This window comes from Phalacrocorax aristotelis, chromosome 3 (genome assembly GCF_949628215.1).
Source record: "Phalacrocorax aristotelis chromosome 3, bGulAri2.1, whole genome shotgun sequence".
In the NCBI taxonomy this organism is placed as follows: Eukaryota; Metazoa; Chordata; class Aves; order Suliformes; family Phalacrocoracidae; genus Phalacrocorax; species Phalacrocorax aristotelis.
In genome coordinates, this window is record NC_134278.1 from 26,526,085 (window position 1) to 26,539,549 (window position 13,465).

General features: G+C 43.8%; 1 protein-coding gene across 1 annotated transcript; it reads right to left on the reverse strand.

Moving 5' to 3' along the window:
* Positions 1-210: 210 nt before the first annotated feature.
* GCM1 (glial cells missing transcription factor 1) lies at positions 211-9,354 on the reverse strand. The gene is made up of 5 exons (XM_075089840.1): positions 9,144-9,354; positions 7,097-7,349; positions 6,031-6,143; positions 4,609-4,737; positions 211-1,070 (listed from the first exon to the last, which is right to left on the reverse strand). Exons 1-5 carry the CDS (start codon positions 9,243-9,245, stop codon positions 450-452), a joined length of 1,218 nt encoding a protein of 405 aa, XP_074945941.1. The 5' UTR covers positions 9,246-9,354; the 3' UTR covers positions 211-449.
* Positions 9,355-13,465: the final 4,111 nt, after the last annotated feature.

A 13,465-nucleotide genomic window follows, 5' to 3' on the forward strand; every position in this document is an offset into this window, starting at 1 on the left:
CTGTTCTGTGACAATTTTATACAATACATTCACAGGGCTGGTGCAGTGGAGCGACTTGGATCACTGCCTGAAGAAGCTAGAATAGTGGAGAGGGTCGCACATGGCAGCTGTGGTCCTTGAGGTCATCCACCTGCACCTTCCACTGTCCCACAGGCTTGATAAACTGAGTATCAAGGAGGAATGAAATGCTACCAAACCAGAATGGCAGTGAGGTAGTCTGTAAGAAGAGCTGATATCTTTTATTAGATCAATGAAACAGCAGGGGAAGATGTAACAGTTGAAAAAAAAAAGAAAAAAGACAAGCCTTCAGGTATGAGACCCCCTCCTGAGGCCTGCAAGAGGAGCTAAGGACAGACTTGGCGTGGTAGCGCTTTCACATCTGTGTTGCAAGAGGGATGGAGAATTAGGCCCATTGCCAGAGAAGGGAGAGAGAGGACATTTAAATCTGGTCACCGTAACGGGTATAGGTTAAAAAACATATCATCGTTGGAGTAGTTGAGACCCATACAGCGCCCTCCCTCACCCCCGCCTCCTTCGCTTCCCCTCAGGGGTGCCGAGAGCTGGCGGTGGTGTTGTGCCCCGCTCGCCGTGGGGCAGGGGCCTCCCTGAGGCACAGGGTAGGGCGGCAGGGGGTGGCAGCTGCCGCTGTAGGCCAGCGGGGATGTCTCCTCATGGGATTCATCCCCCAAAGGATCAGCGTTAGGCCTGAAGGGGTCATGGCCACCCTTTGTCACGGGCAGGACACGCTGGGAGCCGTGGTGGGCGCAGTGCTGAGGGGAAGGGTCTGCGTATGGCGGGTTGGCCTGGGGGACGTCAGGGCCGCTGCAAGGCCTTTCGGTGCCAGGGGTCCTCCCAGGGGCCAGGCTCCTGCTCCAGGTCGGTGCCTCTCCAGAGCCCCCGTCCACCCCAGCTGCCCTTGGGTATGGCGGCCCCCGAGAGCAGCTGCCCAGCGTCGGCTCCCGGGAGCTTTTGCTTAAATGTCCCCCAGAATTAGCAGGTAGCATGTAAGCATCTGGCTTGGAAAGAAGCAAAGGCAAAGCCTCCCGCGTCGGCATTCCACCTGTCAGAGACTTGGGAAAGCAAGGCATGGTTTAGTAAAACAAGGTGTAGTCTAGCAGCATGAAATAAAACCCGTCCTGTATGAGACCCCCCCCAAATGCATTCAATTAATAGAGGTAATGAAGCAGATGGTGTAGTAGAGCCTCCGTGTAGGGGTAGTGCCAGTGAGATTTAGGGGCAAACCAAACAGGGCTCCCAGATCATGGGTCTGGGTTTGTTTCACCAGTTTTTGCCCAAAGCCTGTTTCACACTGAAAGAATTGTTAGACCTCACATTCACAGCTCTCAGGGTCTGCTGCCAGCATATACTGAAGAAGAACCTGAAAGTGAAATTATGCTGATACACTGGACACCACAGAAATTTTTTTTCTATGGAGTTTGGAAAAGCTGAGTATGATTTTTTTAAAAAAGGATTGTTTTGAAGCAAACTTTTCACTACAATAATATTATGCTTCAGCTTTTCAAGACTCCACTTCTATTTCTAACTGATAAATTTTCCTGTCTTTACATTTTTTTACACCACAAACAGAAATTTCAATCAGGGAGGGAGCAGCACACAAGAATTATTCTTCTGGGTCTGTTCTGGATATTTCACAACTTCTTTAATGGCCCTAATCATTGGATTATAATTTTGCAAACTTTAATTCCTTTCAGAACACTCATTCTGTGCTATCATTTCTGATGAGTACTTACAGGTCTCTCTTCTTTGTAATTCTACTTTTGCATCCATTTAATTATAGTGATTCTGCTGTCTGCCAGAGTAGCAAAGCTCCTTTCAGCTGTTCTCCAGTCACCATGAGAAGTCCAACAACCATATGTAGGACCCAGCACACCTTCAGCTAAAGACCCACTGACACCATAGAGAAACATCTTGTGTATCACTTGCTCTGTTTAGTGCTCACCCATTTTTCTAAAGTTCTCCTCCCTGGTCTCTTGGGAGCACATTAAAATGGAATCTTTTCAGAAGATCTTTTTGCAAATTTGGCAACACAGCTCTGGTGTGTCAAATAAGATTCCTGAGTTAGTAGTATCACAGCCAGTCTTGGCAGAACATGAATATGATGGGTTATTCCCAAGAAAAACCTGCCGGAGGGCCATGAACTGGAAAGCCAGCTGAGGTAAATGGTATCACTCCAACTACACATAATCAGACCAGCTGAAGACCAGGCTCTACAATTGAATATTTATTACATCTTTGGTCTGTTTCTACTCCCACACAATTTGAAGTGAAAACACCAGGAAGGTGTTGTAGGAAGGGAAAGATGAAGACATGTCTAGAGGGAACTTGACCTCAGTAAGACCAGTAGGCTCAGGTATAAAAGAAAAAAAGCCACATGGCTCAGTAATATCTCCTAGGAGAGGAATATTTTAGTGTTCATGTGGACGGAATTAAACCAGCGAAAAGAAAATCATTGCTTCTGTATTTGTTAGAGGTTTACACAGTGGTTCAGCTGCTCTTTCTTATGCTCATGTTCCCAGGCACTTGTGTCAAGAGGCCACCACCAGTCTGTCCTCTTCTCTATCCCATCCCAAGTCAGTGTGCCTCCATGAAAGTCACTCCTGACCTCTGGTATTTAGCGTCCTCCTGAGTGTTTCCAGTGCAAATAGCTGCAGCCGCTAAATTCATATTCCATTCAAATGGGTTTAACTTCCTCTGTTCACTCTTTTAATCTGCTTGTTGGGCTCCTGGATCCCCCTGCTCCTCCATGTCAACCATTTAAGAAGTCTGTCCCCACCCAGCCCAATTATTGCTTTCATCTGTAGGCAAAGGGGCACTGATTACTACCCTGAACACCAGGCTGGGGAGGATGCACCACCTCTAGCACATCAAAAGACAAACTGCATGTGAGGACCGGTGGTGTACAGTTGTGTGTAATGCAGCCTTTGCAAGGAAAGTCACTGGAGACAGCCTCACTGCTCTACCCAGTTCCTGCCATCAGGCACATGGCAGTTCACAGGACCGCTGTAGATTCTTTCACAAGTGTTCCCACACCCATCAGAGCTGATGTTTTAATGTCAGTGCTTCTGTAAGCCCTTCAAAGCACTCTTCTGCCTACAAAGCCCTCCTGGGAACCCAGGGAGCAAGTGGGGCACACCAGACAGAGGTGATGCGCCTTCCCCTTATCAAACCTGGCAAAGCCCGGGGGGGATGAGCAGAGGTGGAGGGTGCCTTTGCTTTTCTGTGACCCCTCATCCATGTCGGTGGAGGACCTCAAGACACATGTCAATGCAGCGAAAACACAACCTCCTGCTGTCTCTCCAAGGGTGGGGCAGTGCCTCCTGCACCTGAGGGTGCCCTTCACAGCCCTTGAGGGTCTGCAAGTGGCTGAATCTTGCTCAGGGGGAGCTGCCCTGCAGGAAAGCATCTCTCTCCCTGATGGATATTAAGTCTGTGAATAAAATGATCCAGGTCTGCTACTGAAGTAACTGGGTAAAGGTTGGGGGACTGGAGGAAGAAGAAGTAAGAATACCTGGATTTGCCTTTTTAATAGCAAGTTTGTTTTGCCAGATACCATACACAACATACAGTAGGCATATCATGGAAAATTTTATGTATTGTATTCTACAGTAAAATAGTATACAGCAGGTGTGTGTATGTGTACATGCATACACTAATCTTCCTCCTGAGTTCAGTTACTGCCAAAAGTATTTCCCAGTTTTCCAGTGTTCATTTGTTACAATTTTCTCATGTGGTGGTGCAATCAATACTATAAGTTAAATCCAATTGAAGCCTTCTACTATTCTCCTTCAAAGTCAATACTGATTACACTAAATATCTAATTACTTTATTTCCAGATTTCTTTGTAAATAATTTAATTTCTGGAGCAGCACTAACAAAGAACTTGTAGGAAATTTTTCTAAAAGCAACTCTTGCATTTAAAAAAAGAGCGAGCTGGGGCTCTTAAACTATGTCCATGCAACTAAATAAAATAAGGCCAAGGACTGCAATTGGTAAAGGGGACCAAAATACATCGCCTGGCAGTGTCCTATTGACATCCTGGCCTTGTGCAACCTCTGGACCTGAAGTGAAATGATGCAAGGGCTGCACTGCAGCTCAGCAAGAGATACTTTTCAGAGCATCAGCTTGAGATTCTTATTGCCTGTGGCTCATAGCATGACGGCATATAGGGGCACAGGTAGGTTCAAAGCCAGCTGTGTAAAGTGAAGGGACCCAAACCTGATGCAGCCTTGTCCAAAATCCTGCCAGGGAATGATCCCTGGCACATATTGTCCTCCTGTCCCATGCCAGGGCATTTTGTCCATGAGCACAAGTTAACACTGGCCAAACCCGTGTCAGGGACCATGTGAATAGTGAGTAATTCCTTACTGCCACCAGGCGCAAAGAGGCTCCAGACTAGAGGTGTTGGCAGTGGATGACAGTGCTGAGCTGAGCAGGATGCTCAGGAGAGCACTGCTCCTTCTTGGACTGACCATGGGCAGGCAGAATGCAGAGATGGAAAGCCTGCTCCCACCCAGACCCAAAGCCCAGATAGCCTCCACCGTGTGGATCACTGACCCCACAATTTCCTTCATGAATAATAGAAGTTACCTCAATCTCCCGGATTCTTTTTAATCTTGGAGAAGATGGAGGAAAAGCTGTCTGTGCTTTTTGGATTGATCTTCTTGCTTCTGCTTCTAGTTTTGTTTCTGGACGTGGATGGTCATGAGCTCCTTTGGACTTTAGAAAGGAATGATGATATGTTAAACTTTTATTAATCTTACGGGAGAAGAATATGTAGCACAGGCCAAAACCACACATACAGCCTGATTTAATGTCTGATATGATATAGCCTGATTTAAGTCTTATTTAATAAGACTTATTTAATGTGAGCTCAGGTAACACATATATGTCAGATGAAGTCATAAAAGCTGTGCACCACATTTATGTGCAGAAGAGGCTCCCCCACCACAGCCAGGTTGAAGCCACAAGGTCTCTGCATCCTGGCTACAGCATCCGTGCAGTCATTTCCATTCTTCTCACACTTCAGACATGTTTATCAGAATGTTAATTTCCATTAACTTCCACAGATAATTAATTTGTTTCTCTGATATTAGTTACATATAATGCACAGGTAGCATTTTTCATAGATAGTCCCTTGGGTACAACGATTTCTTGCTCTAAGATAGCCTCGTGCTTATGCGTGGTGCCTTGGAGAAAAGGTTGAGATAACAAGGCATTTCTGACTCTGAGGATTCATAGGTTCCTATGTACTGGAGGCAAAGTGCTTCATATTCAACAGGTTTTCATGGGAGCACACATGCAAAACATAATATGCTGTAAAATCATAGTAGTGTAGGCTGATTTAGGTTGGAAGGGACCTCTGGAGGCCTAGCTCAGGCAGGACTAACTTCAGAGTTAGATCAGGTTGCTTAGGACCTTGCCTGCTCACTGTGAAAATTTTTCTCCTTACAGACATAGAATCATAGAATCATTAAGGTTGGAAAAGTCCTCTAGGATCATCAAGTCCAACCATTAACCCAACACCACCATATCTCCTAAAACATGCCCTGAAGTGCCACATCTACACGTCTTTTAAATACCTCCAGGGATGGTGACTCCACCACCTCTCTGGGCAGCCTCTTCCAATGCCTGACCACTCTTTCAGTAAAGAAATTTTTCCTAATATCCAATCTAAACCTCCCCTGATGCAGCTTGAAGACATTTCCTCCCGTTCTATTGCTAGTGACCTGGGAGAAGAGACCAACACCCACCTCACTACAACCTTCTTTCAGGTAGTTGTAGAAAGTGATAAGGTCTCCCTTGAGCCTCCTCTTCTCCAGGCTAAACAACCCCAGTTCTCTCAACCTCTCCTAATAAGACCTGCTCTCCAGACCCTTCACCAGGTTCTTTGCCATTTGACTTTGTCTTATTCAATGACCCTTATTTGTTGGAACAAAAACCGTCCTTATTCAACCTTAAAAAACAGTCTTTTAAATTAACTTGCATAATACAAGGTAATTTTATACCAACCTGAAAAAATATGAATTGGCCTTCATGCCTCCAGAAGTTGGTAACTGGATAACCACCATGGCCTCGGCAGGAAAGGAGTTGCAGGGGTCCACTGCAGTTTGGACAGCATTTCCCTGGAGCAAAGAAATATTTTCTATGCAGCACTGATCAGATGAATCCCCTCTGATACAACAGTTCACTGGTGGTAGATTGCCACTCCTGATTTGGGGCTCAGAAACTACACAGAAAGACTATGCACAAAACCTTTCAAATGTAAGCAAAAATCAATATAAGCAAACTAATCATTGCCTTTATTCTGTTCCATTATTAAATATAACTGGCAAAAATTATTTCTATTATAGCTTTATTATAATTTTATCATTTATTATCATGGTCAGCTTCTGTTGTTTTTAACCTGGCACTGTCTGGAATGTCATACGTGTCCTTGCCTGATTTTTCTAGGGGATGTCATTCTGACCTCAGTTAGTGCTTGACTAATACCTTTCTTTAGCCAAAATGGTCATCAGATCCAAAAATCAGTATATGCTGCCACTGCTGAGCAATGAAAAATTGTTTGGAATGGTCTTGTTAAAAATGTGCATGCAGCTCATGTTCTCTATTTGCATTGTCTTGCACTGGTGACATGACTATGAGGCCTGTTTTCCGGTCATCATAGTTTATGAGCAACTTCTTCCCCAAGTTACTTGCCTTCTGAGTTAATCTTGGGCCCATGCAACAATGAAGCCAACACTCAGGTCAACAGGAACAGCACAGTAGGAAGCTGCCTGCACTGAACAGCATTTTCAGTAACCTCGCTCATGGGTCTGAGAATGCTGGGATTCAATCGCTAATCATCAGAAATAGTTTAAAAAAGAAAAAAAAAAAAGGAAAAACAAACAAGCAAACAACTCCTTCCCCAACAGTAATAAATGTAAAAGACATTGTTCCAAAATTAAGATTTACATTTGAATACAAGGAATGGCAGCGGGAAGGTTGGATAATCCAAAGGGTATCCTCTACTTTGATTTCTTTTATGTTGTGTTCACTTATGCACTGCCATATAATGAACAGCCATATTCATACTCACGCTGTTGTTTTTGCCTAGCTTTATCACATATGGCTGGTCTTAGGTAGATCTTCCTCCCATCCAAGGTCGAGCAGTCATTGCCACAGACCACTACCCCGAGGCAGGACTTTTTTAAGATGCGAGAGTTGTGGTTGTTGGTGTTTCTCATTGCCCAGCTGCTGTGGTGCCTCTGAGCATTTTTATCCTCTGAGCTATAGATATGTTTTACATAGGAATCTGGCCATTCTTGAAACCAGTCTATCTGTCTTACATCCTGTGGAGAGATCAAAGCAAGCCATGTTTTAGGCTCAGGAAGAGAAAAGCTTGTGCAAGAGCCCAACAGACCTGGTCCTCTGCTGGGTGTCCTCCAGCCTGGGTGAATTACTGGCAGGTGGTGCTGGTTGGCAGGAGGGAGCAGTGGAGAGAAGGCCAAAAAAACAGCTCTCCATGGCTCCCTGTGAGCCTCAAAGCATCAGGAAATCCTGGCCAGGATGTTGTTCTCACTCACCCATGGATCCAGCTCAGCGCAGGATCTCCAAGGAGAGGAAGGTGGGGTGCCTGATGTAAGACAGCAGATACTTTCCTTGCAGGCAGCAGTTACCACCTGACTAAATTCTCTTAGCTGTCATGGCAGAGACCCTGCTTTACCTTTCAGACTATTCACAGCAGCATTACACTGAGTCATTTAGTTTAATTTGGCTCAACTCACTGGAAAAAGGGCAAATACTGAATCAGGCTGAGACTATGCCAGCATTTGTAGGTCTTTCTTCAGTTCTGGACTTTGGTTCTTTTTGGCCTAAGTGCCATGAAAAACTTCCATGGTCATTTTTCTGAAGTCCAAAGCAAATAACATCTTGGTCACATTTTTTTTTTCACTGCAATGGGCTAAGCAAAAAAACCCCAAAGACAACACTGTAAAGGAACAATAAAGATAAAGCTCAATGAAAGAAAAGACAAAGGACCAGCCACACATCACCTCAGTAGGTTACAGTTAACACAAGAAAATGCAGTAAGCTGTAAAGCACCTGACATACCCGATGATGGTTTTGAGGGAAAAAGTCACTGTAAGGGTACAAAAACTTAGCAGTAATTTCCTTGAAATTGCTGATCCCAACCACTGAGAGCCATTGCAGGAGCAAGAACACCAACAGAGAAGGAATAAACTCCTGTGCTCCCCCAGGAGCCATCGGATAGGATAGGGAAGGGTGTGGAGGAAGCCTCCAGGCTGAAATGCAGGTGAAGGTGACCTTGGGGTGGAGGGCAGGGAAGGAGGCTACCTGGGACATGGAGGCTTTGGATGAACAGCAGTGACATAGTAAGGAAGAGACTGGGACCAGGTAGGAAGACAGCATTGTGAGACAAAAGGCAGAGCTGAATGGTGAAGAATCCCAGCAAGAGGAGTCTGCACAAACATGCTAAGGTGAAAGACAGAGATGACACTGGGGTGCTGGGTGCTGTGGGCTTTCAGTGGAGAGCATGGATGAGACTTTCAGATAAAAGGACTAGAAAAGGACTGAGGGAGGGAAAGATCGCTATTCTGCCTCTCAGCAAATCTCTGTCCGCACGAAACAAGCTTTTCCTAGCTGCTTGTGAAAGGAGCATTGCCTCTGTTTGGAAAGCCACCCCGCTTGCCTGGAGCCCGATCTGCAGTGAGGCTGAGCACCCGGAGTTGCAAGGCAGTTGTGGGTGCTGTGCTCACTTCTCATAAAGCACTATCCAGGGCAAAAAACAAGTCCTGGACATCTCTAACGGAGCAGTCACAGCAGGAGATAATCTTTTTCCCCTGCTTTCTCTGCACCTTATCCACCAGTGGACTAGAAAGACAGCACATCTGCAGTATCACTATTTTTCATGAATCCACAGCTCTGTCAATAATATGTTTAAGGAAAAATGCATGGAAACTTCAATATTTTGCTTGATATTTTCAGCTTTTCAGCAAAACACTGTCCTGTACCTCAAGGCAGCAAAGTGAATTAAGGCAATGAGGCATAGATGACTGAGAGAGCGTTTAAGATGAGTGGAGGAGACTGGTCAGAACCGGATAAATTTCTAAGACACAGACACGTACCTGGGGAAGTTTGATGTCATTGATATCCCAACTTGTCATTTCTCTATGTCGGGAAGCAGAGTCCTCCTGCTCCATAACAACATCATCTGCACTTTTCAGCATTTTTTAATTCCTTCCTGAAGTGGCAGGAAAGTTTCTCCTGGCTGCTTTTGAAGTTGACTGGCTGTCAGCACTCTCAAGCAGTTTACAACCAGGAAGCTGTTTCCTGAAGCTAAATGATAGAGAGGCTGCTCATTAAAGATAAAAATCAGTCTTCTTCTGCCAGAAAAACTTGTTCTATTAAAAGTTTTGCAAGCCGGCAATGCAGTGGAAAATATAGCTTAGAGATAGCCTGTGATGTTACAGAGGCATTGCTAACAGCAAGCAAATCATGCCTTTATAATCTGTTTTGTTTTGCTTGGTCTCCTCTCATACCAAGTTTATTGTCATGTAACTCTGCTCGTAGGCTCTTTGTACATCTGATCTGACTGTGGCTCAATATTTCCAGAGTCAAACTGATTGAACAGCTCAGTGGCTGCTAAGGGCTCTTTGAGTCACTGCTTACCCATTAGGTATTTCACGCTGCACATGACAAAGGTGAGCAACAAGAGGGGACAGCTACATCATTTCAGATGAAATGGTGCTCAGCCATTTGATATATTGTTGGCACCTCTGAGACCTTACCAATTGCATGAGGGAAGTGTAGAAAGGGAGGTAGGGCTACCTGCATTTTCCTGTCTCAGCAGCAGACTGAAGTAAAAAAAAAACCACCAAGGTGTGTTTGTTAAAACCAACAGGTTTTGCCTGAAATCTTGTAAAGTAGACCATTGCCCTGTGCTGAATTTCAGTACCAGCCAAGCTTATTGCTGTATCCTCAGGAATCCCATGCATGAAAAATTCTGGGGTTTGTTTCCTTTGGGAAGGAGAGAAAAGGTGAATCAGAAAATGAACAGGCCAGTTTTTCTGGAAACTGAGGAGGTTTCAATAGTTTCAGGAAGGTCACTAATTTATGCCAATAGAAGATTTGTTAAAGACTACTGAGTAGTGGGAGAAGTAAAAGCTACTTGATGTGATTCCATTTCAGAGACTTTATTAAGCATAATTTATTTTATTGTTATTTCTGGGTCTGCATATGCCTGGCCCTTGGAGAGTGACTTAGCCTTCATGTCATTAGTTTACCCATTTATAAAATATCTGTGACCTTAATTTCTCATGTTACATTATCACCTCTGAAGCAAGAGTTTGCAGATACTTGCAGAACACCTGAGACATTTGGCTGTATGGTGCTCTGGCAGCATAGTCAGAGCCCCACTGCCCCACTTTGTGGCTCAGGCTGTTGGGGGGGGCGGGGGGGAGAGAAAGAAGGCTATGGCAGAGCATCCCCCATGGAAAAAGACCCCACAGACGAGTGCCTGACCTGGTAGTCAGCACCAGTGTACTCAGGAATTTGAACTGACGCTGGTTCTTGGAGGGCAACTCACCCATCACAGGTTCAGATGAGGTGTTAAACTAGAGGAGAAAGGAACATCACTGCTGAGAAGTACAAACGGCTGTAAGAAATATCAGGCCTTCATATGTTTTCATATTGCGCTACCACGAAGATGGAGATAGTAAAGTCCGGACAAACTATGAGCTGTGTTGGAAAACTGAGTTGAATTTACTAAACAAATGACCCTTTACTATTGTGTGCTCTAAAACATGAAATTATTTTTTATATAATTCAAAATGATAGTCTCATTGCTTTTAAAATTACTTTTCAAAATGTGGTGGCTTAGAAATTGATTTTTATTTTCAGTCTTATTAGAGAAAATTGAATATTTATTTTATGTTATATTGATAGAGATAAAACAATAACTAAATACTACCTTAAAGATTAATGTAAGACAAAAAATGTCATGATAATACATATAAAAAGTGAAGTTACAGAGAATCATACATTTTTACCACTTGCAGGCAAAGGCTGAAATAGTGGCAAAAACTTTGAGCAAGAATTACAGGATGATGTGGCATATTAAATTTCTTACTGTTACTTGTAAATTGTAAGGTCTGAAATATTTTTTCTTTGTTTTTCCTCTCCCCTGTCTCTCCCCTCCCCTTCCCTCCCCTCCCCTTTCCTTCCCTTCCCTTCCCTCCTTCCCTTCCCTTCCCCAGAACAAACTGTTCTGCTCCTCTTATATAAAAAATGGAAGTTTAGAAGTCAACACTGAATTATTTTGATTTGGAAAAATACCAGTAAGAAAAATGGGAATTATTTTATTTAAGAAGGAACAATGTAAGTAACACCTCTCTTTGTCACTGGCATGTGGTGCAAATCATTGTGGTTGAAAAATAATGAAAGCAATCTAGTTCTCCACCCCTTTGGTTTATTTTTGCTTTCTTTTTCCTTGTAAATGCTCATCGATACAGAAGGTAAACAGCAGGGTGTAGCAAGGTTCTGGTTTTGGTCCAATGTTTGATGTATCTGTTGATGATCTAGAAGTGAAGAAAACAGGAAGGGAGAAAAAACCTGAACAGATTACAAAAATGTATCTGAATTAATCCTTAAGAACTTACTTATATTTCACCCTGACAAAATAATTCATGTTTAGAAGGGTAATATTTAAAGTGTTTATTTCTCTTACAGGACTGCTCTCAATTAATGCATAGAAGTGGCCGAGGGATCCATATGAGAAGTGCCACAAACACAAGGTGTCTGACAAAAAGTGACCAGGCTGTTGGAATTCAGAAAGACTGCAGTGAGGAGCCATACAATAAACTATGGTATTACCAATTCACAGGCCATCACTGATTTTTCATTTAGGATACTATGCTAAAAGACCAGTCCTCCCCAGAAAGAGAAAGGGTTCAGGGCAGAGCCCAGGGGCACAGAGTGAAAACAACTGGCAAATTCAAAAGTGAGGCAAAGAAATGCATTTTCATTCACTCTGTAATTAGTATCAGTTGGTCTAATGAAAGCTATTTCCTCTCCTTACAAGCCTTGCCCCACTTATTTCTTTAGACCCTTGTGCTATAACATTACTAGTAGTATTGCTGTAACATGTCATCAAGGTTGAACACTAGTCAAGACTTGAAAGAGATCAAAAACATAGTAAAGAAATAATATTTGAAGAAATGCTATTTGATACTTATGTGTGACATCTGAAATATATTAGAATACATTTAGGAGGATATACTAAGCCTCATATTTTATGATTTATGGCAATTTTTAACTATTAAAGATTAGGAAGGTTTATATTTTCATTAGAAGTACTTGGTGTTGACCACTGCTAGGAAAAGTATTACAGATTTTTAAAAGAGATTATGTGTTACCGATTTTAATAAGCCTACAGGTTAAATTAATTCAATATAACCTGCAAGCTCTTATTTGGAAGGGCAGTATTGCAGGTCATAACTGCAGATGGATGTCAGGAGATTTTCAACAGTCACCTACGACAAGAGATCAAAGGCTGAAAAAAAGCCCTGGAGCCCTAAAAATCTTGCGTTCAGGCTCATGGACGGAGAAGGCTGTGCAAACCTGCAGAGCAGCACCTGGGGAAAGCAGCTGTCTTGCTGCAGAGGTTGCCTGCTGCTGTATTTGGTTCAGGTGCCAGGCTCTGCTGAAGGATGGTAGCTGGTGGCAGAACATAGCGATGTAGGCTATTACATAGCCAGGGTGTTACAGAGGTCATCAGATCAGGCTCCTTTCTTATACATTTTTACTGCACACAAAGAAGGTCCTTTTGTCAGTGCTCCCATCAGTCTTCCTTTTTCTCTCTTTGGTGTCATATTTCAGCAACAACAACCTTTAACTGACCTCGGGGCAGTCACTGGCTAAGTTACCTGTCCTGCCAACAGCCTCTGTTTCACTATCTTCCATGTCTACCTTTGTGCCTTGCCTTCAAGAGCATGATTTTCCCTGGGGGTACAGCTTGACATTGAAAGGTTCTCCCTGCTGCTCTGATGGGAGCTCTCCTGCCCCTCTGCCGCTGCAGGTGTTGGCCTTTGCATGCCTCTTGACCTTCTTCAGTCCCCCTTACTGCAGTTTTATGGTGCTGCACCACAGGTACCAAGGAACATGCATATTAGGATGACAACATAAAATTTTTGCTATGAGGGTGGTGAAACTCTGGCACAGGTTGCCCAGAGAGGTGGTAGATGCCCCATCCCTGGAAACATTCAAGGCCAGGTTGGACGGGGCTCTGAGCAGCCTGTTCTAGTTGAAGATGTCCCTGCTCACTGAAGGGGGGTTGGACTAGATGACCTTTAAAGGTCCCTTCCAACCTAAACCATTCTATGATCCTATACAAGGTGCTAGTGGTAATCCTTGTGGAATATTTACCCAGATTGGCCTGAAAATATTTTTT